Here is a 26,484-nt window from a genome sequence, read left to right on the forward strand (position 1 = left end):
TGGTGTTGGGAGTACAGTGGCTAGACACGCTTGGACCCGTCGAGATGGATTACAAAAAACTAAACTTGACGTTCAAAAAGGAGGGGCTCTCTTGCACCTTCCAAGGGATTGGGATGAGCCAACATCGAAGCCTTAACCAACAAGGAATGCAATGGGTTACAAGGTACGGGATTTCTTTTTCAAATAGTTCCTTCACATAGCAACGGCCAACCAGGTTCCCTTCCACCCGAGATGGACTACCTTCTCACCGAATTTTCCCACGTGTTTGAGCTGCCCGCAAGCCTGCCTCCTAAACGACCCCATGACCACCGGATTGCATTGCTTCTCGACAAAGGACCGTTTACTGTGAGGCCATATTGATACCCATATTACCAGAAGACCGAAAAAGAGAAGATGGTGAAGGAGCTTTTGCAGACAGGGCTGATAAGACCAAGCAATAGCCCATTCTCATCGCCGGTTTTGCTAGTGAAGAAGGCTGATGGAGATTGGCGGTTTTGCGTGGATTACCGAGCACCGAACGAAATCATTGTTAAAAACAAGTATCCCATCCCCGTGATTGATGAATTATTAGATGAGCTCTGCGACACCAAATTTTACTCCAAAGTAAATCTACGGTCAGGATACCATTAGATTCGAGTGCAAGAAGAAGACATCCCTAAAACGGCTTTCCGAACACATGAAGGGCATTACGAGTTCTTAGTGATGCCGTTCGGCTTGACAAATGCACATGCAACTTTTCAAAGCCTCATGAACGACCTCTTCCGCCCATACCTCCGGAAATTTATTTTGGTCTTCTTCGACGACATTCTGGTTTATTCTAAATCATGGGTAAACCACCTATCTCATTTGAGAGTTGTTTTAACTGAATTATCCTCTAACAAATTATTTGCAAAAATGTCAAAATGTCAATTTGGTGTTTCGCATGTCGGGTACTTGGGTCATGTGATTTCAGAACAAGGTGTATCCATTGATCTAGCCAAGATACAAGCTGTTCTCGCATGGCCTACACCAACATCAGTAAAGGGGGTCCGTGGCTTCTTTGGGTTAGCAAGATATTACCGGAAGTTCATCCGCAACTTCGGAAGCATTGCAGCTCCCTTAACCCAACTGTTGAACAAAGGGAGATTCCAATGGAACAAGGCAGTAGAGCTGGCCTTTCAACAGTTGAATAAGGCACTCACTTCACCGCCAATCCTATCCTACATCTACCAGATTTTTCCCAACGGTTTGTGATTGAATGCGATGCGAGTGGAACCGGGATTGGCGCCATCCTCATCCAACAAAACTGACCAGTGGCCTACTTCAGTGAAGCCTTGAAAGGTTCAGCCTTGGCATTATCCACCTATGAGAATGAGATGTTAGCTATTGTTAAAGTCATTAAGAAATGGCACCCATATCTGCTCGGAAAACCATTCACAGTCCACACCGACCAAAAAAATCTTAAATATTTACTCGAGCAGAGGATAACCACACCGCCCAAACGTGGTGGCTGCCAAAAATACTGGGCTACGACTATGAGATCGAGTATAAAAAAGGGGCTGAGAACCAAGGTGCGGATTCCTTGTCACGTATGGCTGAATTTCAGTTTCTTTCCATCTCATACCACACGCAGACTGGTGGCCGACGCTACAGGAAGAGGTCAAACAAGACACCTTCTATGAGGAATTGATGAAGAAGTGACCCTCCCACAAGTTGCTTCAATGGGATGGGGTATGGTTCAAGGGGGACAAGATTTATTTGAGCCCCGCCTCCACCTTGATTTCAAAGGTGGTGGCGGACTGCCACTCATCCCCTGTAGGGGGACACTTTGGGTTTCATAAGACCCACTCTCGCATCAAGCACAACTTCCTTTGGCCCCACATGCATCGGACGATGAAGGAGTTCTTGTAGCAATGTGACGTATGTCAACGCTTCAAAACAGATTGCATGAGACCAACGGGATTGCTTCAACCATTACCGATTCCTACTCAAATGTGGACAGACATCTCCATGGACTTTATCGAAAGATTGCCTCCCTCCAATGGGTACACGGTTATCATGGTAATTGTGGATCGGTTGACAAAATATGCCCACTTCATTCCCTTAAAACACCCATTCACTACCACCACAGTCACGAAGGCATTTGTTGCCAACGTTGTCCGCCTACACGGGGTACCAACATCCATTGTTAGCGACCGTGACAAGGTATTCATCAATTCATTCTGGCAGGCACTTTTTCAGATGCATGGGACAAAATTGTGTATGAGCTCAAGTTACCACCCCCAAACCAACGGGCATACCAAAGTTGTTAACCGGACGTTGGAGCAATATCTACGGTGCTTTGCAGGTGACTAGCCACGAAAATGGTTAGAGTGGGTTCCTTGGGCAAAATACAGCTACAACACCTCCACTCACTCTTCCACCAAAATGACACCCTTCGAAGCAGTCTACAGGATCCCACCCCCAAGTCTCCTGAACTATGTATTGGGTACTGCTCGATTAGGGGCAGTTGACGAATACTTGCGTGATCGGGACATCATCCTACGCGAGCTACAACATAACCTCCAGGTAGCTCAGAACCGGATGAAATGCCAAGAGGACCAGCAACAATGAGAAGTCTCATTCGTAGCACTTGACTTCGTGTATGTGAAGCTACAGCCTTACCTGCAGACATTGGTGGCGTTTCGGCATTCCATGAAGCTCGCCCCACGATATTTTGGGCCATACCCAATCATTGAGAAGATTGGTTCAGTAGCCTATCGCTTAGCCTTGCCCCCCGTCTCTTAGATCCATAATGTGTTTCATGTCAGTTTGCTATGGAAGCACTTGGGACCCATCACCCCAACTTCCACTCAGCTTCCTCCAATCTTGGATACTTCGACCATCCTACCCTAACTGGAAACAATCCTAGATCATTGTATTATTCACAAGGGCAAATACCACCCAAAATCCGAAGTCTTGGTCAAATGGATTGGGGTGCCGGCCGAGGATGCAACCTGGGAGAATGAATTGCACTTCAAAAAATCTTATCCCGACTTTCTTGCGGACAAGGATCCTTCAGAGGTGGAGGAAATGATACGTGCATGAAAGGATACGTGCATGTGCATGCATGCACTAGGCACACAGCAGCCGAAGACCCGGTCAAAGTGGATAGCAGCAGAAGACCCGACCATATTAGCTCTTAGTTGTGAATAAGTCTTAGCCATTCAGTTTTAATTCTGTTAGAATATATTAGTCTTCAATTTTGTTCCTAGATAAGTGCATTATGTTTCCTAGATAAGCGCATTCTGTTTTTTTGTTGATAAACTCCTAAGATTAAGGGGTAGTAGTTCCTATTTCTACTCCCAGTTTGTAGCACAATAAGGCTATAAATATAGCCTGAATGAATGGACTTGGCATTAGCTTTTCTACAAAAAACTCTCTCTCTCTCTCTCTCTCTCTCTCTTCTCCTTATTCTCGATCCTTCTCCCTCTTGTTAGATAACTTGAGCGTATCACTCAATTGGGAACAAAAGAAGCCTGGAAAGTCAAAATCGAGCGACACCTAGAACGATGATGACGACTTCACCTTTGATTTCAGTGGTCAGTTAGAGATAGCTTCACTCACCGTCGATGAACTCTTTGATAGAGGCGTCATTAAACCTTTAAAACTTCCTCCTCGGTTATAGTAGGTTCCTAGCGGAGTTGACGAGTTTGCTACTTGGAAGAAAGTTGTTTCGTCGCTGAGGTCCCCAAGATCACCTATCTTGAAGGGGAAAAGGATTATCCGTGAAGCGTTGTCCCCACCACACAAGTAAGACTTTGACTCGCTCGCAGCTGCAATAGAGCAAGCACGTAAAGGATCAGAATGTGATCAGAGGGAAAGATTCTCCAGTTTGACTTTTGGTCGTAGGGGTACCCGATCACTGTCACCTTTCAGAGTTTCTACGTTTGCATGGGAAGAAAAAGAGCAACAGCAAAGCACCAAACCCATTTTGTCAAATTCAAAATCCTCTTCTACATCGTTGTTGTCTTTGAAGGGGAGCAAGAAATGGAGGCTGAAAGATTTTCTGTTCTTTTGAAGCACTTCAAAGGTCGAGCGATAGACAATGATCCTTTTAGAAAATTCGTGGTTTTATCCAAGAAACAGGACGACGTAAAGAACTCGAGCTTCTGGTCGCTCCGGTTCGAGGAGAAGAGGGCTAGTTTCAGCTCACGAGTTGCATTACACGGCGAACTAGGCGGTATCTGAGGAGTTGAAGACGACCTTGCCGTACAAACAAGGCTTTTTTAGGGAGAGAAAGGGGAAGGGGAAGAAGAGAGATCGGGGGAGAGAGAGGGAGAGAGAGGGAGAAAGAGGGAGGACTTTGGAAGTCCGTCGTTGTTATTTGTGTATCGTGAGGTCAAGGAAGGTCGGAGAAGATGAATAGTGTTTTTCTCTGAATAGTTATTAGAAGGTTAATATGGAAATTAAAAAATATTGCAACGGTAGATTTCAATAGAATACTAATGGAAGGGGGTCTTTGTCTCACGGTCATAGTACAGGGGGGTCTTTGTAATAGACCCCATAGTACAGAGGGGTCTTTGTAATTTATCCTATAGTTAAAAAAAATGAAAATTGCCTTTGTATTGTGTAAGAACGTTTTAAAAAATGACTCAAAAATGAAACCATTCTGACCATCGATTTCGGGTTGATGGTCCAATCATCTGGTTCAAACTGATGATCTATTCTAACAAATAAATTAAAAATAAAAAAAATGGTCAAAAACCATTGAACAGATCAACGATTCGACCACCCAACTCAATAGATTGTTGACTTTTTTAATGGCTTTTGGCCAAAAATCGGATTTGGGGTAAAATGAAACCAGTCCAACCGTCCGGAACAACGGCAGTTCGAAAACCTTGTTGTAGTTAAAAAACCTTATCGGAACCATGACCTAAACACCACCTAAAGTGATTTTTCACAAATCTCGACCTTATCCAACACTTCAATTCAGTTTATGACAAGTGTATAATCACGTGTTTCACAAATTTCGATCCTATCCAATATACTTCAATTCAGTTAACGGCAAGTGTTTGATCACGTGTGTTTCAAGTAGTAGATACCCAAGTATTGTACTGTCTGTAATAGGACACCTGTTAGAACATGCAAAGTTTCAAAAATTGATGTCATAATGATCAAATTCATGGCGTATCATTATCAATTACAGGACCAGGCCCAATGCAGATTTCTGAACTTCATTCTCCAGACCTATAAATATTCAAAATGTCAAATTCTCCATTTTATACATCACTGCCCGCCTATAAATTAACATCAATTCCGAACTGACACCTACCACAATTACACTTTGGGCTTAAAAATTCTGACCCTGGACTGAACCGTCATTCTCCTAATTTTCTAAGGGGTAGGCACATGAAAAAAACAAAGGGCAAAGATGTTGAGATGGCCATTCCCATTACAAAGGTCATCTTTATGCGAGAAGCTATTATTATGCATCGGTACTGTCCTCACCAGATGTATTAATGAACAAAATCTGCGTACAACTGTGACGTCTATCGCCGTAGTGTGGAAAGCTATATTTCATTGAATTTTTGGAGGATCGCATCTTCAGATCTTCTGTGTTTACACTGATTTGCATTTACTCGATCAACTTCTTTTCTCTCTTTTTTTACACTGATTCCATCTTTTCATCCGCCCAGAAACATTACATATTAGGGCTACAGGATGGGCGCTACAACTCTTTAAATAAAAGAATGTAGGGCACTGATGTTGGACAACATTACTAATAAATCAACTAATGGAGCTTACATGAGAATTTTCTTAATCACTATATTCCGATGACGTAGAAACCGTGCCTTCGTCTTCATCCCCATTCCTCTCCCCGTCCCCGTCTACATTCCCCTCTCCATCTAAATCCCCCTCCATATCTCCATTCTCATCTTCTTCCACTTCATCTCCATCCATTTCTTCTCCTTCGTCCCCATCCCTATCTTCTTCCTCGTCGTCATCCTCATCTCCCTCTTCACTTTCAACATCCTCATCGCCTTCTACATCAGCATCAGCATTAACATCTTCCCCTTCCTCATCACCCTCAACATCATCCTCACTTTCCAACAATAAATCTTCAGACTTTCCATTAAAAATCCCACCGTAATCTGCTTCCCGGTCATCATATTCATCACCTGTTCCTTGACCGTTGACATCATATTCTGATGCTTCTGCACTATTACTATTGTCAGCCTCCTCCACATGCATCCTCCCGGTTTCCTCAAGATCCCAATCTCCCCCAACTAAAATTGGAAATTGCCCACCACTTTCCTGCTTGGTTCTGCTGGTGTGATTGAAACGACCCAATGTTTTCTCCTTCTCAACCACTCTCTTCTGTGTTCTTGGTCTGCTTCTTACTGTACGGCGACCCCGCCTACGCCCACGCCCACGTGTCCGACCTTTCCGCCCCAGACCTTGACCTGCCTTCTCAATGTTAAAAATAGACTCCTTGCACAACCGGGATCCACTGCCTCTCTGCCACCTCCCACCACGACTGCGACCTCGACCCCTCCCACGGCCCCCACGTCCACGTCCAGAGCTTCTACGCTCACTGCCTGTGTTAAGCCAGTTTCCTTCTTGCATGTATTCACGATGGCCTGTAGCTTCTGTCGGTTCAACAACTTGGATATTTTTCACAACCGTGTATTTTGATGGAAGCTTCTGTTGAAGATGAAAGTGAATTTTATATTCAGCAAGGAATTCTATAAAAAAACAGTGGACATGATCTCAGCACATGGGATCTAACGAGTGCAATTGTCTGGTTTTTTATGACCCAAAAATATGCCCATCAGTGACCTTGATCAGTGAACATACTAGCTATTGTACGAGGCAGAAGCAGTGTTTTAAAAGCGCAAGGCGCAAAAAAGGCGCAAAGGTCAATTTGCACCTGAGGTGCAAAGCACAAGGCGAGGCACGCACCTTTTTGAAGCAAGGCACAAAAATAAAAAAAAAATGCTAAAATATCAAAAAAATGTCAGAAAATTAAAAAAAAAGTCAAAAAATCAAAAAATATTAAACATAATATTAATAAAAAATATAAACTTAAATTTTAAAATAAATGTTTTACAAAACCTATTATCTAAAATTAAAATACATAAATATAAGATGTAAAGAATATTCAAATGAGAATTTAAAAATAAAATCAAACATACAAAACATTTTAAAGCATGTAAAACCTCTAATCTCTTTTTTCACTCAATTGCATTACTTCACGTAGCTAATGTAATGTAAAACATATTATATTCCTGATGTTAGGTGTTAAAGTCTTAGTTTACACAAAAAATAATGAATTTATAATTTTAATTGCTTTTTAAGAAAACATTTTAAGGATGAAAGAATGAACAACATCAGCAAATAGGGGGTTCTCGTTCGCTTGCGTTAACACCTAACACGGACTTTGTTTGGGCCTGCCCCATTCCTTGAGGGGTGTGGCATGGGGGTCCAGGGGGCGGAGCCCCTGGCCCATCCGCTATGTTCAAAAGAAAAAAAGCAAAAAATCGTCAAATTTTCAAAAGGTGCACACCTGGGCTGAGGTGCAAGGTGCATCAGGCGCACGTCTAGGCACACCAGGAATGTGCCTTTTGAAAGGGCTGCACCTAGGACCTAGGCGAGGCGCATACCCTAAAATGCACCTCGCCTGTGTGCCTAGGCACGCCTTCTAAATCACTGGGCAGAAGGCTATCATTCATGATCTTGTTGCTGCCTTGTGTGCCTTTCTATCAGTACGTGGCAACATTAAGACATCAATCATTATATATTAACGAAAATTTTTCTGTAAGTAGATTTTACCAAGATCATCTGAGAAAGTTACTCACAATGAATTCTCCATCTTCCTTGTCTTTACTGGACTCAGCTTTCTCATGCAATATGTAGGAGATCGATGCATCAAATTCCATAAGCCTTAATAATACAGCAGCAGTTGTTGAAGGTACCCATGGAAGTACAGCAACTGATTCAGGAGGTGAAGAATCAACAGCAGATCCTGATTGTGTAGAGGAACCTAACAGTTCCTCGGTTGCCTCAAAGTTTGATGATAAATAGTCCCTTCTTATAGCACCCTCCAATAGAGTCAATATCTGGATACACCATCAACCATTCTTAATAAAGAATGCAATTTAAGCCATTGTATAAGCATAAGCTCTGATATAGAATAACAATAACTTACATAGGACATTTATACACATTAAGTGTCAATTCACCTAAGAGGTGCGTGCTTCCAAGACAAACAAAAGCACTGGAACATGGGTTAACTACCTAACATATTAAAAGAGGTCATTGTATACGGTAAAATTATGATTACCAGGATGACATGCCCTGAACATAGGCAGCCAGGCCACCTATAACCTATTACCCAATTCCTGCTCTCAGGAATCCAAGCAAGTACATGTAGGAAAACAGAAATAGATTATTAGTTTGCAACTTGGGCCAGGATCAATTGAAACATGACAGAGCACCTTTGATGTTTATGGGATTTTTATTGATTTCAAGAAACAATCTAGAGATAGAATTTTCAGACTAAAGGTTAGGCTTAATAGAGGAATCCAAGCCCAAGCTAAATGTGAAAGTTTGGAGATTAATCCAAACAGATGATACTTAGAAACTGGAAGCATCAAGTAGCTTAATTTCTATTTGCAAGGTGACGCCTAGGCGACAAGACGCCCTTTGAGGCTCACCTTGCCTATCGCCAAGCAGTTTTGTACTTTCTATTATGAAGTACTTTTTTATTCTTTATTTTTTGAGATTATAATTATAAAATAGACATTATTAAACTAAAATATTCATTTTGTATGTTTATATACTAATTTATTTTTTATTATTTTCTTATTAGTTAGGGTTTAATCAACACAAACATTGCTAAATTTTCTTTTAGCAAAAATAAGGGTTCAGCCCCTATATTTTTTGAATTTTCTTTTCCTTCTTTTTCTTCTCATGAATATGTTGATTTTCCATACTTTAACATGACCTTTATACTTTTCTTATGAAAATTATGGATAATTATTAAGGAAATATGGTTATGGAAAATCAAGACGATTTTACATAAAAAATCCATAGCCTAGGCTAGGCAACAAGGCGCACCCTGTCACCTAGCCTTGCCTTGGTGCCTTTAAAACTATGCACATAATGTTTTTATATTTTATTTTTATGTTATTAATAGTAGTATAATAGATATTATTAGAATAAATTGTTCATATTGTGGGTATATAAAACTAATTTTATTATTCTTATCCTAGTTTCTTTTCACTATTTTCTTTTTGGGTTCAATTTATACACAAGTCAGTGACATAGGGGCCATTTCATAACAACTAAAGTTTTTTTCTTCTTTTTTTTGAATAAGGTAAGGTAAATATCATTAAGAGAGAACCAGAATACATATTACAACAGGCCCCTCAACCAACATAACTGAGGCCCAAAACTAAGAATACATTATAAGTTAGATATCACCAACAATCAGCTGGGCTCCCAAAATCCTTGGTTGAACCCCTTTCACAGAAGCAGTCCAGGAGACTAACTTCCCAAAAGTAAAGGAAATTAGTTGATCCACTTCCCTATGCTTGTTCTGGAAGATTCTGCTGTTTCTTTCGGCCCAAATGGTCCTAATTACTGCAATAGGAATGGAGGACCAAACACTTTTTGCTACCTTGGACAGTGCTCCTTAATCCCAACAGCACAAGAAATCACACACAGTCGCTGGCATAACCCAGTCGAGATGCCAGAAGGACAAGAAGTGGTTCCAGATTGTAGTGGAAACAGAGCAGTGCAGAAATAGGTGGTTACTATTTTCTTCCACTTGATTACAGAACACACAGGGCAGGTCATGGAGCTGGATTCCTCTCCTCACCAGATTCTTTTTGGTGAGAACTCGTTCAAAGCCACAGCCTAGAGCAAAGCATTTATCTTTGAAGGGACAACCTGATTCCAGACTACTTCAGCAGGAAACTCAGCTTGAGGACCACTTGTAAGTTTCCTGGCAGGGTTAACAGAGAATACACCATCACTACTCCAATTCCAGTTCCAGGTGTCATCTTCAAGCAAATTCAGGTTCTGGTTGGACAACAATTCCAGCAGGTAAGACACAAGGTCCAGCTACCAGTCCTGAAAGTGTATTCTGAAAGAAGGGCACCAAACCTGGGTGTTGTCTCGAACCTCAGAGCAGTCAGCCACCAAGATATCTTGATTCTCTGCAATCTAGTACAACTGAGGAAACAACTCTCCTAATCCTAAAGACAAGCTTACCCTTTGTCCATTTCTCAGGTAAACCAAAAGATCCCTATTTATCAGAGGGAAGACTTCCATGATTTTCTTCCAGATGGAGTACCCCAAAGAGGTCACAGAAGTAGTTGTCACCCAGTCCACACTCTGTGTTGATTTAGCTGCAAACAAGCTTCTCCACCAACTACCTCTTTCTTTGCCAAATCACCAGTTCCATTTCCCCAGAAAAACCTTATTAAAGACCTTCATTTTCCTGACCCCGAGACCGCCTATTCTTTTAGGGGCACAAACCTGATCCCAGCTAACCAAGTGAGTCTTCTCCTCTTCCTACCCTTTCCAAAGGAAATCTCTCTGCAGGTCCACTTTTTGCACCACTTTCCTTGGCATTGGTTAAAGAGACGGGAAGTAGGACAGATTTGATAAGGAACTTTTTAGAAGTGTAATCCTACCACCTAAGGAGAGAGATTTTGATTTCCACGAACTTCTTTTCTAGCCTCTCCAGCACCGGCTCCCACACTAAGGATGATGTGCATTTGGCTCCCAGAGGGAGCCCTAGATAAATAGTTGGCAGGAAACCAACTTGACAGGCCAGGACCTCAGCTAAATCATCTATATTTTCTACTTTTCCCACTGGAATTAACCTGCTTTTGGCCCAGTTGACTTTCAGGCCTAAAACTACCTCAAACCAGCAAAGAACCCCAAAAAGCACTCCCAACTGTTCCACATCAGCATCAATGAAACAGAGGGTATCATCAGCAAATTGGAGCGATTCCCACCTGGTTCAGTAAGGCTATTAATATTTCCATCACACAAATAAAAAGGAGAGGGGAGAGGGGATCTCCTTGCCGAAGACCTCTAGAACTCTTGAAGAAACCAGCCAACTGACCATTCAATAGGACTGAAAGACTTTTGCTTTGTTTTTTGGTTGATAACATAAACAAATAAATAAAACTTTCAAGGGTATAGTGTTCAGTCCAATTTCAGTTCCAACCATCAAGGAACCCACAACGTCCTTAAAGTCTTATTCACTAAAAGACAAAATAATAAGCTTTTCAGTTCAGCACCTTCAGCTGTTATCAAACAGCCCCATAGTCTTTTTGAACTCTTTAAAACTTGAATTGATAAGTAAGAAAGTAACTTGAAGATTTTACCCAATTGACACACAAGAACAATCAATAGGATATCATCATCATCATCATCATCCTCTTCCTATGACCAACAAGGGCTCACCCTTATGTTTTGTTTGTTTTCTTTCCTTTCTTATTTTTCTTCTCATAAATATGTTAGATTTCTATCTTTGGAAATGGGATTTATACATCTTTCATGAGGATTATGGTAATTATTAGTTAAAGATTACTGCTTCTAGGGAACTACAATAGGATTATTTTTTTATTTTAAAAACTCATCACCTAGGCGTCACCTAGGCAACTAGGCAACAAGGCATTCCCCTATTGTAGCTTCACCTTGGCACTTTCAAAACTATGCTCCCATGAAACATCTTATTTCAGGTTTCAGTAACCTCAATGAAATGTATCTCATTTGTTTCAATTAGTTCACTCTGATGTATGTGGTCACTCTGATGTATGAGGTTTCAGTATTTGGTTACTTTCGTCAGCGATCATTCTAGAATTAAATGGATTTATTCAATTAAAAAAAAACCTTTCTAAGCTGTTTTCTGTATTAAATCTTTTTCTTGGATATCTGGCCTACCATATATGTTTTGCAATCAGATAATGCCAAAGAATACACTTTTCAGTCTTTCAGTAAATATTTGGATATAAACATAGGCTACTGCACCAACCTTTTTGCATGAAAGAACTCCTTAGCAAAATGATTTTTCTGAGAGGAACAAAATATAATCTCCTTGAATATGCACAAAAACTTGTGTTTAAAATGATTTTTCAAAAAAAAATTTTGATAGGCATGATTTCCCAAAAAATGTTTGCGGAAAAAAATGCTTACAGCTCATTATCTGATTCCACTACGATATCATTTTCCAATGTGCCTTTATTTTCTGTACCACCCTGTATTTTTAGTCATGTGTTATGTCAGCTTGATGTCAATCCTAACCCAACCCAAGTTGTTAAACCCAAATCCTAATCCTAACTCAACCCATGACTTGGGGTGGGGTTGGTATCAAGTTGAGCAAATGACACACACACACACATGCATGTTTATACATATTTTTGCTTAAACAAACTCACTTTTCTAATTTAGTTTATCCAATCAAAGGTTTGAAAAAAGAATTACCTCTCCCTTGGTGGGAGGACTACACTGATCAAGGCCATACTAGCAAACTTACCCATTTATTTCCTTTCAGTGTTCAAAATTCCAGTAGGTTGGAGAGATTAATGAGAGACTTCCTTTGGGAACTGGGAGAGGAGAAGAGGGACCATAGAGTTAGCTGGAAAGTGGTGACCAGGAGTAAAGCTTGCGGAGGTTTCGGGCTTGAGAACATCGGGAAAAGGAGCTCGGCCCTCTTGGGAAAGTGGTTGCGGAGGTTTCCTCTGAAGCAGGAGAAGCTATGGTCTAGAATAGTGGCAAGCATACATGGGATGGAGAAAAATAGATGGGATGTTGGAATCAGAGCAAGGACCACAAGCAATTCACCTTGGAAAGCCATTCATGATTTGCTTCTAGTCTTCTCCCCACTTGTCAGGTATGATTTGAATTCTGGCAATCACATAAAGTTCTGGGAACAAACTTGGGTGGGGAATGTTCAATGTAAGGACCAGCTTCCTTCTTTGTATGCTCTCTCTGACTTGAAAAATAAGCCAATTTCTTCTTTCATCACCCCTTCCTCTTACAGTCCTAGGTTTGGGTGGAACCTGGGTCTGAGGAGGGCTGTGAGGGACTCTGACTTCCACAGTATTTTGAGCCTCTTGACCTTCTTGATAATGTTTCCATTGACCCCTCTAAGGTGGACTCTAGAACTTGGACCCCGACCCCCACGAGCTCTTTTTCCTGTGCTTCCTTCTTCAAAGTTTTATGTCAGTCCACCAGTCTTGCAACCTCCCCTTTCCCGGTTAATGAGGTTTGGTGCAGACCAATTCCTCCTAGGGTTGGTAGTTTTTGTTGGGAAGCCTATCTAGAAAGATTCAACACTAGTGATTTGCTTCAAAAGAAGAGACACAATACATGCTTGTCACCTCATTGGTGTGTTCTATGCAAAGCGGATGGAGAGACTAGTTTTCACTTACTGGTGTCGTGCCAATTTGCAAAGTCAATTTGGGAATGGGCTTTTTCTCTTTTTGGGCGTAGGTGGAACCCTCCATTAGATTTGCAAAGCCTATTTTCCCCTCTGTTTTTCAGGTGGCGCATGAAAAGGGGAAAGACTGTGGAGAGGACTGAGGGCTGCAATATGCTGGTCATTATGGGAAGAAAGAAATCTTAGGATCTTCTCAGAAGAAGAGAGAGGGGCTGAAGAATTGAGGGTTGTGATCCATGTAAGGACTGTACAGTGGCTGAAATCTTTAAAGCTATTCACAGACTACACAGTGAATGACATGTTGAGGAAGTGGGGTGAGATTGCAAACTGCATGAAGACCAAATCAGTTGTGAGGGTGTCTTGGACGCCCCCACCTGCTGGTTTTCTAAAATTGAACTTTGATGGGAGCTGTAGGGGGAATCCTGGACAATCAGGGATTGGGGGTGTTTTTCGGGATGAGAACGGGATCATTTCTGCCATGTTCTCAGGTCCAATTGGAGTGGGGGATTCTCTTAGAGCTGAGATCTTGGCAGTTATGGAAGGAGTCCAGAAAGCTAAGGAGATGGATGTCAGAAAACTCATAATTGAAGGGGACTCAAAGGTGGTGATAGGGTGGCTAATGAAAGACAATTGTGGATCATGGAAATACAGCAACAAGAGGAGGAAATTCAAGTGGCTGGTGCGGGAAATGGAAATCAGGATGAGTTGGGTTAAAAGAACAGCTAACTCTATAGCTGATGGACTAGCTAAACAGGGGATAGAAAGGGATGTAATGTTTTGGGCTAAGTTGTAATTAAATTGCTTCTTCTTTTCCTTTTCTTTCTTTGAGGACTTAAGTTGTATTTGGAAGATAAGAGCGTTTGTCTTCCTTGCTTTAACTATTCTTGTGATATTTTAATAAAATTACTGAAGTTGTTATTGATCAAAAAAAAAAAAAAAACAAAGGTTAACTAGCACTGAAAAATCTTTTGGTTGGTTGGATATCTAAACCATCCTCCTATTACTTGGCTAAATACCACATTTGTTGTTAACATAGTCAAATCAGTTCACGAGTTTTCCTAAGAGTTCTTCCTATGAAGGCAAATTATCATAAGATGAGAAAAGTTACATGATCATCTAGTCTTTACCGGAAAAAAGGAAAAAAAAATAAAGAGAAAGGAAATAACATACAAAACAGACATTGTTAAACATAATACCTAAATCAAACTGCAAGTGCTTTCCATAATTCCAAAAATATATCAAAGTAATCTTACAACAGCATCATTTTCCATGCCTTGCCATCTAAATACAACAAAAACAATTTTCCACTGTTTCCATATACCAATATGAACACTCTTTTTCCTTCAAGAATCCAAACTTTGACATATTTTGGGATCACAATTTTGAGGTCGCATTTAACTTTTTTTTTTTTTTTTGTAATTCCATTTCAAATCCAACAAGAATGGTCATAATATTAATATATCAAAAACAAGGCTTAGACAGTAATACCGCCTCATGGAAACTAGTAATATTCAACGAATTCATTTGCTTCCAATACACCCATGCAATACTTGAGACCTGTTCTCACACTTTTATACATAAAAGTTTGAGGGAATGTTAAAGCAGTTAAAGCTCTCTTAAAACAAGGCAAATTATAAACAAATAAACAAAGGGGCTTGACTATGATACCAGAAAGTCATGATACCGGGAAAACCTATAAACAAGGATAAAAAAACCATTACATATCGGCTGATACGTATCATTTCGGGACCTCTCCGATACGCCCCTACAGTGGGTGTATTAGGGGTCTGACCGGTTCAGGGTGTGGAGCCCTAAACCGGCCCCCCTGAACCGGTTTTGAAAAAAAAATAAAGAAAAAGTAAAAGAAAAGCTATCGATATCGCCCGATACGCCCCTACCAGCGCATCAGGCGTATCGATATTTTGAACCTTGCCTATAACCAATCAACCAGTATCATAAAAGTTATAACCAATCAGGTGGCTTTCATTAAAATTCGGGGGGAGGGGGGAAATGGTCAATGCCCCTTCAGTATCATACCTTTCTGGCATCATATATTTTCCCTAAACAAAGAAACTATTATAATTCGGCCTGCCTTTGAGTTTTGTTAGTCTGATAACAACCTAGAAGAGAGAAGAAAGAAAGAGAGAGAAAGAAGGAGAAAATGAGAGAAGAAAAGTCTGGTTCAAATTAGGAAAAGATCACATCTCCCATTCGGCCAGACATGTTTTATATTACTAATATAATGGAAAAGACACATGTGCCCTTATTTAAGTGAGGGACACTAGTTCTAATATAATATTACAGATCAGCAACCTCAACATAAGTATAAAGATAGAAATACCCCTACATTAACACTCCCCCTCAAGCTGGTGAGTATATATCATATAATCCCAGCTTGTTACATATGTAGTCCACTCTTCCCTGACTCAACCCTTTTGTAAATAAGTCTGCCCACTGGTTCCCTGTGTTAACATATATAGTGTCTATCACTCCATTCAACACCTTCTCTCTCACAAAGTGACAGTCAACCTCTATGTGTTTAGTTCTTTCATGAAACACCGGATTAGAAGAAATATGAACTGCAGCCTGATTGTCACAATAGAGATTCATTGAAGTGTTAATATTGTATCCTATCTCCTGTAGAAGGTTCCTTAGCCACACTAATTCACAAGCAGTATGTGCCATAGCTCTATATGCTGCCTCTGCACTGCTTCTCACCACGACTGTCTACTTCTTACTTTTCCATGTCACCAGATTACCCCCAAGAGAAGTGCAATAGCCTGTGGTAGATCTCCTATCAGACATAGAACCGGCCCAGTCAACATCAGTATACCCTTCTATTTCAAGTTTTCCACCATTTTTGTATATCAAACCACAACCAGGGGCCCCTTTTAAATACCTCACAATTCTTAGAACCGCATCCCAATGAGGAACCAGAGGTTTCTGAATGAACTGACTTACCACACTAACCACAAATGAAATATCAGGTCGAGTAATGGTTAGGTAGTTCAGTTTACCTACAAGTCGCCGGTATCTGCCAGGGTCTTCAAACACTTCACCCATACCACTGCTCAGCCTAGTATTTGTTTCCATAGGTGTTTCAGTTGGTTTAGCACCTAAAAAACATGTTTCCTCCAGCAAATCAAGCACATATTTCCTCTGACACAAATTAATACCATGCTTAGATCTTGCTACTTCTATCCCCAAGAAATATTTCAATTTACCAAGGTCCTTTGTTTGAAAATGTTCCTGTAGAAAAGTCTTCAACCTGTCAATGCCCATTTTATCATTCCCGATAATAACAATATCATCTACATACACCACCAATAGGATTTTTCCTGCCTAAGAGTCATGACTGAAGACAAAATGATCAACTTGGCACTATTTCATACCAAACTTCTTTACCACCTCACTGAACCTACCAAACCATGCTCGAGGAGAATGTTTAAGCCCATATATAGCCTTCTTTAGTCTGCATACCTTACCATCCTCCCCCTGATCAACAAACCCCGATGGTTGCTCCATGTAGACCTCCTTGAGAAAATCACCATGCAAAAAAGCATTATTGATATCAAGCTGATAGAGGGGCCAATCATACATAGCAACAAGAGAGATTACAACACGAACCGAACCTATCTTAGCAACTTGGGAGAAGGTCTCTATGTAGTCAATACCATAAGTTTGGGAGTACCCTTTTGCAACCAATCGAGCTTTCAGGCACTCAACACTACCATCAGGTAAATACTTAACAGTGTAAACTCATTTACAACCAACAGCCTGCTTCCCAGGAGGAAGAGTGGTGAGGTCCCAAGTATAATTATTAATTAGAACTGAGAGTTCTTCTTCCATTGCACGGCACCACCCAGAAGAGGCAAGGGCTTCCTAGACATCCTTAGGGACAACAACTGAGGATAACACAGAGATAAACTGGTGATGGGAAGTGAAGGTGAGCGAGTGAAACATAATTAGAAATAGGATGAAGGGTACAAGTGCGTTTACCTTTCCGCAAGGCAATGGGAATATCAAGATCAGAGACTGGGTTTGAAGCTGGTGTGGAGACAACTGTCGGATCTGTCGATGGTGATGGAGCCAGAGGAGTAGCAGCCGGTACATGTGGGCGATGTATACGCTTGACAAATAGGTGGGCGTTCAACAGGTGGTGGCACTAGAGGAAAGGACTTGGTCACGAGCCTCATGGCTAGAACAAGGGGAACAGAATCGACAACTGGAAGTGGAAGAGGGGGGTGATGAGGAGGAAGAAGCATCATCGGACCCCAAGGAAAACAGAGTAGACTCAAAGAAGGTAACATCAGCACACACAAAGGAACATCGAGAACTATGATGGTAACACTTATACCCTTTCTGGGTCCAGGAATAGCCAAGGAAAATGCACTTAATGGATCGTGCATCTAACTTGTCCTTCCCGGGGCCCAGATTATTGACGAAGCAGACACACCCAAAAACCCGAGGAGAAAGAGGAAACGGAGACAAGGTGGGAAACACGGTAGTAAATGGGGAATGACCATCAAGGATAGACGTGGGCATCCGATTAATCAAGAAGCAAGAAGTAAGCACCGCATCACTCCAAAAGGGTTTGAGAACATTCATGTGATGCATAAGGGATCGTGATGTTTCCAAAAGATGACGATTCTTTCTCTCAACCACCCCGTTTTGTTGTGGGGTGTAGGTACATGAGGTTTGATGTATAATGCCATGTTGGTCCAAGTATTCTTGAAATGACGAAGATAAATATTCACGGCCATTGCCAAAACAAAAAATTTTAATGTAAACACCAAATTGATTATAAATCTCAGCATAAAACTTTTGGAAGATGGTAAACAATTCACTTCTTTCTTTCATTAAATAGAGCCACGTCATCCTTGAAAAATCATCAACAAAAATGACAAAATATCTATATCCATTGTATGACATCACTTTATAAGGACCCCAAACATCTGAATGAACCAAAGAAAAAGGACTCGACACACGGTTATCAACACTAGAACTAAAGGGAACATGATGATGTTTCCCCAACTGACACGACACAATCTAAAACAGAAAGTTGACTCAACAAAAGGAACCAAAGATTTCAAAACTTTCAACAAAGGATGACCAAATCGACAATGCCAATGGAGAGGAGAAAGAGATGACTGGAGAGTTGTTGATGTTCTTCCACCACCATCAAGATAATACAATCCACCAGCTTCATATCCTCCACCAATCGTCATCCCCATCTTGAGATCCTGAAAAACACACATAGAAGGGTAAAAAGTAATAGAGCAATTGAGTGACTTTGTTGAGGGCCCGGGAATAGGATCTCATCACGGGTCGGTCCACGGGGAAAACCTCCTGTTTTCCATTGTTCCTTCCTGCTCGTGATGAACCTATCTTGGCACCTTCGGTGATTTGTCCAAGAGATCACCAACTCTCCTAACTCACTCTTGACTGAATAATTTGATATCTCATTCAATAATGGGGTCTCCTTAAATAGGAAATTACAAGAGTCCTAATCAAAGGGAGTCTCCTTGCTGAATAGGGAGACTTCCAATTTTATCTTGCTAAGGAAGCCATTCCTTACATAGGAATGGTAGGCTGTGTTGTAGCAGTACTCGGCCCAAGGAAGCCATTCCAACCACCGTCGAGGTTGATCGCCTACGAAACAGCGGAGATACATCTCGATAGTGCGGTTAACCACTTCCGTCTGACCATCGGTTTGTGGCCGATAAGCTGATGAGTAGGCCAGGGTGGTGTCGTGTAGTCGAAATAACTCTTTCCAGAAGGCACTAGTGAAGACCGGGTCTCTATCGCTGACGATGGATTCCGGCAACCCATGTAAGCGAAAGATGTGTAAAGAAGGCAAGGGAAACCGAAGTGGCACTGTACGGGTGTGATAGAGGGATGAAGTGCGCGTATTTAGAGAAGCGGTCGACTACCACAAAGAGAACTGATTTGCCCCCTACCTTGGGAAGTCCCTCAATGAAGTTCATGGAGATGTCGGCCCAGATCTGCGATGGGATGGAAAGGGGCTGAAGGAGGCCTACCGGGTGTAGGTTTTCCCATTTGTGCTGTTGGCATGTGGAGCAATTCTGGACAAAATCTCGAATAGAAGTCTTCATACCTCACCAATGGAAATCTGACCGGACACGGTATAGTGTTTTTTGAATGCCCTCGTGGGTGGAGTTATGGATGCTGGTGATGATGGTGGGAATCAATGGGCAGTCTGCTGAAAGATGGACTCGTCCCTTATACAGTACCAACCCGTCGTGAAGTGACCAATCGGGGTCGGCCGTGCCGGTCTGGATCTTCTGCAGTAAGAGCGACCATTCTGGGGACTGTGGTGCTGCCTTCTTAATGTCATCAAACAGAGAGATCCAAGGTTGGGAAATGCTACATAGAACCATCACGTCTTCTTCTCGCCTAGACAAGGCATCAGTTGCGCGATTAGAGGATCCTGCCTTATATTCCACCCGGAAGTCAAACCCGAGCAGTTTGCTAACCCAATGCTGCTGAGGGGAAGTGGTGAGACGCTGCTCTAACAGGTATTTTAGGCTGTAATGATCAGTTTTGACGATGAACGACTGCCCCCACAAATACGGCCTCCAGTGCTGGATGGCTCGGGCAAGGCCGATTAGTTCGCGCTCATAGGGTGGAAGCTTCAGATGCCGGTCAGCCAATCTGCGGCTGAAGAAAGCGATCGGGTGCCCTTGCTGCTGTAGTACGGCCCTGATACCCACTCCGGAAGCATCGCACTCGACTGTAAATTCGAGGGCGAAATTAGGTAATTGCAGGACAGGGGTTGAAGACAGTGCATTTCGCAGTGACAGAAAAGCTTCATTAGCTGCGTCATCCCACCGAAAGGAGTTTCTCTTCAATAGGTTGGTTAACGGGGCTGCTAACACTCCATAGTTCTGTACAAAATTTGCGGTAGTAACCCGTTAAACCGAGGAACCCGCGTAAGGCCTTGGCGCATTGAGGTTTGGGCCATTCTGTTATAGCCTGAATCTTGGAACTATCAACTGTTACACCCTGCCCATGGATGATGTGGCCGAGGTAAAGAACCTGTTGCTCCTCGAAGGAGCACTTGGACCGTTTCAGGAATAAGCTGTGTTGGCGTAGGAGTACGAAAACGGTCCTCAAATGGTGGACATGCTCTACCCATGATTTGTTGTAAACGAGGATATCATCAAAGAAAACTAAAACAAATTTGCGCAGATGGGGCTGGAATACCTCGTTCATTAGTGACTGAAATGTAGATGGTGCATTGGAGAGTCCGAATGGCATGACTAAAAATTCGAAGTGGCCATGGTGGGTGCGAAAAGCAGTCTTCTTCACGTCATTGGGAGCCATGCGAACTTGGAAATATCCGGACCTTATGTCCAACTTAGAGAAATACCGGGCACCATGCAACTCGTCCAGTAGTTCGTCAACAACGGGAATAGGGAACTTATCTTTGATCGTCCGGTCATTGAGTTCTCTATAGTCAACACAGAACCTCCACGTTCCATCCTACTTCGCCACCAACAGAACCGGCGAAGAGAAGGGGGAGTGACTTTTGCGTATGATCCCTTGGTTCCGCATCGTTGTACATTGTTTTTCTATGTCATCCTTCTGTAAGTGAGGGTAGCGATAAGGTCTGACAACGACTGGTGCTGAACCCGCCACCAAAGGAATACGATGGTCGCAAGCTCGGGAAGGGGGAAGGCCTTTCGGTTCTTGGAACAGATCTGAAAACTCGGCGAGAAGTTTTTCCATGGCTGCCGGTTCTGTCTGGAGTGCATGAACCTGCGGTGTCTTTTCTTTAACCCTGCAACCGTGCCATGAAACTTGCTTGCCATTCAGGTGGAAGGTCATGGTGAGTGTGCTGAAGTCCCACAAAATCAAGCCTAGGGTAATTAACCATTTGACCCCAAGAACAATATCGAACCCATCCAATGAGAGTACAAATAAATCAACAAGAATTAGTTTAGAATTGACCTGTACTAGGACGTCCTTACAAATCCCTGGACTGTGAACTTTTTCACCATTTGCGACGGCTACCTGTAGTCGCGGCCGGAGTTCCATTGGTAGTTTTAACTGCAGGGCTGCATGTTCACTTATGAAGTTGTGTGTGCTCCCTGAATCGACAAGAATGCGCACCGGCTAACCTGCGATCTGTGCCTGTAACTGCATGGTCTGAGAGGTTTTAATACCGGTGATCGCATGGAGAGAGATCTTTGGTTCGAATGTGACGGGTTCCCCTTCCTCCTCCTCTTGCTCATCTATGAGAAGGCAAAAAAGCCTCTTGCATCTATGTCCTGCCGAGTAGAGGTCATCACAGTTGAAACATTGACCTCTCGCTCGACGCTCTGCCATTTCTACCCTGGTCAAGCGCTTGATGGGAGGAGTGACCATGTTACTGCCTGTACTTGTCACTGCTCTAGAGGTGGTGGTTGTGGGAGGCTTCATTTCCCGGCTGGTAGCAGAAGAGGGGGTCGTTGCTGCTGGTCTTGGGGGCACCCACGAGTTCGGTGGACGACCCACATTAAAAATTTCGCGGCTGAGCTGCAGCTTGCGCTCAAATGCACGGGCTAAGTTCATGGCTGTGACCAAATTTGGGGGATTCTGCATCTCGACATCCACTCGCAGGGGTTCTGCTAACCCTGCTGTGAACATATCGACTTGCTAGTCTGGTCTCACGGAGGATGCCCTCGCGAGGAGGGTTTGGAACTGTCGCTAGTATTCAGCAACTGTTCCAGTCTGTTTTAGGTTAATTAGCTCGCCCAGTGGGTTGCTGGTCAATGGGGGTCCGAACCGAAGAAGGCAATAGGATTTAAACTGGGCCAACTGAGCTCGGGTTCTTCTAGCTCTAACTGATAAAACCAAAGTTGTGCTTCTTTTGTTAAATGAAAGGCGGCTAGGCTTACCTTGTCCTGGTCATTTGTCCGTTGATTCCAGAAGAACTGCTCGCAACGACACAGCCAGCCTAGGGGGTCTCCGTTGCTGTTGTACAATGGGAACTCCAGCCTGCTGTACTTGGGGATGATGGTTGCTCCATGGCCGACAGACTGCTGTTCGCCGTAAGACTGGCAGATCTGGCCGGCGGTCGTTAACTGTTGTCCCTCCGTCAGAGTTCCTTTCCCGGCTAGAAAGAAACATCTCCATTAGTCGTCGCAGTTCTCGCACTTCACCTTTGATCTCACGAACTTCGGAGCTGGTCTACACGAGTTGGTGCTCGAGGTCGTGGACCCTGGAAGGTAGCTGCTCCAGATCTCCCATGACGCCTTGCTCTGATACCAAGTTGTTGAGGGCCCGGGAATAGGATCTCGTCACGGATCGGTCCACGGGGAAAACCTCCTGTTTTCCCTTGTTCCTTCCTACTCGTGATGAACCTATCTTGGCACCTTCGGTGATTTGTCCAAAAGATCACCAACTCTCCTAACTCACTCTTGACTGAATAATTTGATATCTCATTCAATAATGGGGTTTCCTTAAATAGGAGATTACAAGAGTCCTAATCAAAGGGAGTCTCCTTGCTGAATAGGGAGACTTCCTGTTTTATCTTGCTAAGGATAAGATAAGCTAATCCTAATCTGATAAGCTACTAACAAGATAAGATAAGCTAAGCTAATCCTAATCTGATAAGCTATTAACAAGATAAGATAAGAGATAAGAACAATAAGATAAGAACAAGCAAAATGAGCTAATCTAATCTAGATAAGGCTGTTGTTGCCAAACTGGGTAGGATGAGCATCACTGAATCCTTGCTGCTGCTGGCGGTGGGCCCGGGGCCTGTTGCTGCCGGTGGCGATGGTACGTCTTCCCGAGGAAGGCGTCCATAACAGACTTGGTCAACTTACTAATAGACATAAGGTTAAACGGAAATTTAGGGGCATACAAAACTTAGGATAAAGATAAGGGGGTCAAATTAACATTGCCAACACCACAAATCAAGGATGTGGAACCATTAGCAGGGGTAACAGATTGTGATGTTGAGCAATGAGGGAAGAAAACACACCTGGAGTTCCAGTCATGTGATCGGAGGCTCCAGAGTCAATAATCCAGGGATTGGGTGTGGATGCCAAACAAGCCATACCTGAGTGTGCAAAAGTAGTCGTGTTCTGCAGAGGAATTGTCCTCAATACCTGGAATTCAAGAAAGGTAATTTCGAATCTTGTGTCATAGAAACCAATTTGTTGGTTGCTTCTGCGTCCTGGTATATTGACTCTGGGGCTTCAACTCATGCGTGTAACTCACTGTAGGGGTTCAAGGTAAGCAGAAGGCTGAGTGAAGGAGAAGCAACGCTTTACTTGGGGACTTCTACAAGTGTTGCAGCTGCGGCCATAGGAACCATAGAGTTAATTTTTAGAGAATGAATAATTGTACTTAAAGATTGTCTTTATGTATAGAATTTAAGAAGAAATTTGATTTTTATCTCAAAACTGTGTGCTGATGGTTATTCTATCTTCTTTAGTAATATGATTACTATTAAAAGAAACAATAGATTCACCGCATACGGGGAACTGGAGAACGGTCTCTATGTTCTACATCCTTTTCTAGAAACTAACATAGCCGAAACTACGTCGGCTGATATCCCCAAGAAAAGAATACGTGACACCGTTAATCCCACGTGCCTGTGGCATTACCGACTTGGCCATACCGATGTTGACCGTATCACAAGGCTGGTAAAGGATGGCCCTTTAGATTTTCTAACTGTAGAAAATCTTCCCACTTGTGAGCCCTGCCTTCAGGGTAAGATGACAAAACGGCCATTTAATGATAAGCCTGAAAGATGTACAGGCACGCTTGACCTTATACATAGTGATGTATGTGGTCCCCTGAGTGTTAGTACTCGTAACCAGCACGTGTATTTCATTACATTTACCGATGACTATTCTCGGTATGATTACGTGTACCTAATGAGACATAAGTCCGAATCTTCTGAAAAATTCAAAGAGTTCAGACAAGAAGTCGAGAAACAGTTAGAGAGAGATATTAAAGCCCTTCGATCGGATCGAGGTGGCGAGTATCTCTGACGAATTCAGGGACTACCTGAAGGTCAACAGGATAGTATCACAGTTGGCTCCTCCTGCTACACCGCAGCTTAACGGTGTTTCAGAGAGGAGGAATAGGACCTTATTGGATATGGTCCGGTCACTTCTCGTACATTCAGAGTTACCCACATCCTTTTGGGGTCACGCATTAGAGACTGCGATATACGTGTTGAATTGGGTTCCAACTAAATCGGTTCCGAATACTCCATATGAACTTTGGACCGGAAAGAAACCAAGTGTCAGACACTTGAAGATTTGGGGTTGTCCTGCGCACGTTAAAAGAACGAGTGCAAACAAGTTGGAATCCAAGACCAGTCGCTACCTATTCATAGGCTACCCAAAAGGCTTTGTGGGTTACTTATTCTATGACCCAAGAGAGCAGAAGGTGTTCTGCAGTCGAAATGCACAGTTCTTGGAGAATGATTATATCCTGGACTCACACCGTCAAGAAATAGTTCTTGACAAGGAGAGCTCAGGGTCAGTGGGAGGTGTCCCATAGGTTCCAGGTATTAACCAACCTAGAAGATCTACCCGAGTGTCCAGGCCACCAGTCCGTTTTGGTTATGACCAAGATAGTTACCTGGTGGAAGCCTTGACTAGTGAGGAGAATCCCGTGACTTATGCGGAAGCTATGTTGGACATAGATTCCCTAAAGTGGGTAGATGCCATGAAAGCTGAGATGGACTCAATGGAGACCAATGGAGTCTGGACTCTAGTAGATCCGCCCCCCGGGGTAAAAGCAATTGGTTGCAAATGGATCTATAAGAGGAAGAAGGGCCTCGATGGTAAGGTTGAGACCTACAAAGCTCGTCTTGTGGCGAAAGGGTATACTCAGAAAGAGGGCATCGATTATGAGGAAACCTTTTCGCCCGTGGCCATGCTTAAATCCATTCGGATCCTGCTAGCTGTAGCAACATACCATGACTACGAGATTCGGAAAATGGATGTCAAAACTGCATTCCTGAATGGAGATCTTACTGAAGATATCTACATGCAGCAACCGCAAGGTTTCATAGCTGCGAATCAAGAACACATGGTATGTAAGTTAAATAGATCCATATATGGACTTAAGCAAGCTTCTAGAAGTTGGAACATCCAGTTTGACTCTACTGTCAAAAAGTTTGACTTTGAGCAGAACCCGGATGAGCCCTGTGTTTACAGGAAGTCCAGTGGGGATAAGGTTACGTTTCTGGTTCTGTATGTACACGACATTCTACTCATTGGGAATGATGTAGGAATGTTGACTATGGTTAAAGTATGGCTTTCACAGCAATTCTCCATGAAAGATCTTGGAAAAGCCTCCTATATACTGGGTCTTCGACTCTATAGAGATAGATCGAAGCAGATAATAGGATTATCCCAATCTGCTTACATTGACAAAACTGTCAAGAGATACAGCATGGAGAACTCCAAGAAGGGAAATGTTCCTTTCAGGCACGGAGTCACTCTCTCCAAGAAGATGTCTCCCAAGACATCTGAGGAGATTGAGGGCATGAAGGACGTTCCCTATGCCTCAGTCGTAGGGAGCATCATGTATGCCATGCTGTGCACTCGTCCTGACATTGCTCAGGCAATGAGTGTGGCAAACAGATTCCAGGCCAACCCAGGGCAAGAGCACGAAACCGCTGTGAAAAATATATCGAAGTACCTTCTAAGGACAAAAGAGCTTTGTCTGGTATTCGATGGTAGCTCACTGCAGATCCAGGGGTATACTGATGCCGATTTTCAATCGGATCCAAATGATAGAAAGTCTACATCTGGGTATGTTTTCACGATAGGATCGTGTGTTGTTTGTTTACTGGAAAAGCAGCAAACAAGGGTCCACGGCAGACTCCACAACCGAAGCCGAATACATTGCCACAAGTGAAGCTGCCAAAGAAGCCGTGTGGATGAAAAAGTTCATTCACGAATTGGGAGTAGTTCCGTCCAGCACATCACCCATCCCGTTGTTGTGTGACAACAATGGAGCGATTGCTCAGGCTAAGAAGCCATGAGCCCACTCGAAGTCTAAGCACATCGAGAGGAAGTACC

General features: G+C 42.8%; 1 protein-coding gene across 2 annotated transcripts in view; it reads right to left on the reverse strand.

Moving 5' to 3' along the window:
• Positions 1 to 5,446: 5,446 nt before the first annotated feature.
• The window catches only part of LOC148875987 (homeobox-DDT domain protein RLT2-like), a 58,373-nt gene continuing 37,335 nt past the window's right edge, over positions 5,447 to 26,484 (reverse strand). For both annotated transcript variants that reach the window (XM_088965869.1, XM_088965868.1), the window contains exons 17-18: positions 7,821 to 8,081; positions 5,447 to 6,666 (exon numbers count right to left, since the gene is read on the reverse strand). In XM_088965869.1, the coding sequence (XP_088821995.1) occupies positions 5,779 to 6,666; positions 7,821 to 8,081 (1,149 nt within the window). In that variant the 3' untranslated portion in view covers positions 5,447 to 5,778. The remainder of the gene's footprint in view (positions 6,667 to 7,820; positions 8,082 to 26,484) is intronic.

The sequence above is a fragment of the Nelumbo lutea genome, chromosome 1 (assembly GCF_056320005.1).
Source record: "Nelumbo lutea isolate HS-2025 chromosome 1, American lotus-T2T, whole genome shotgun sequence".
Taxonomy (NCBI): Eukaryota; Viridiplantae; Streptophyta; class Magnoliopsida; order Proteales; family Nelumbonaceae; genus Nelumbo; species Nelumbo lutea.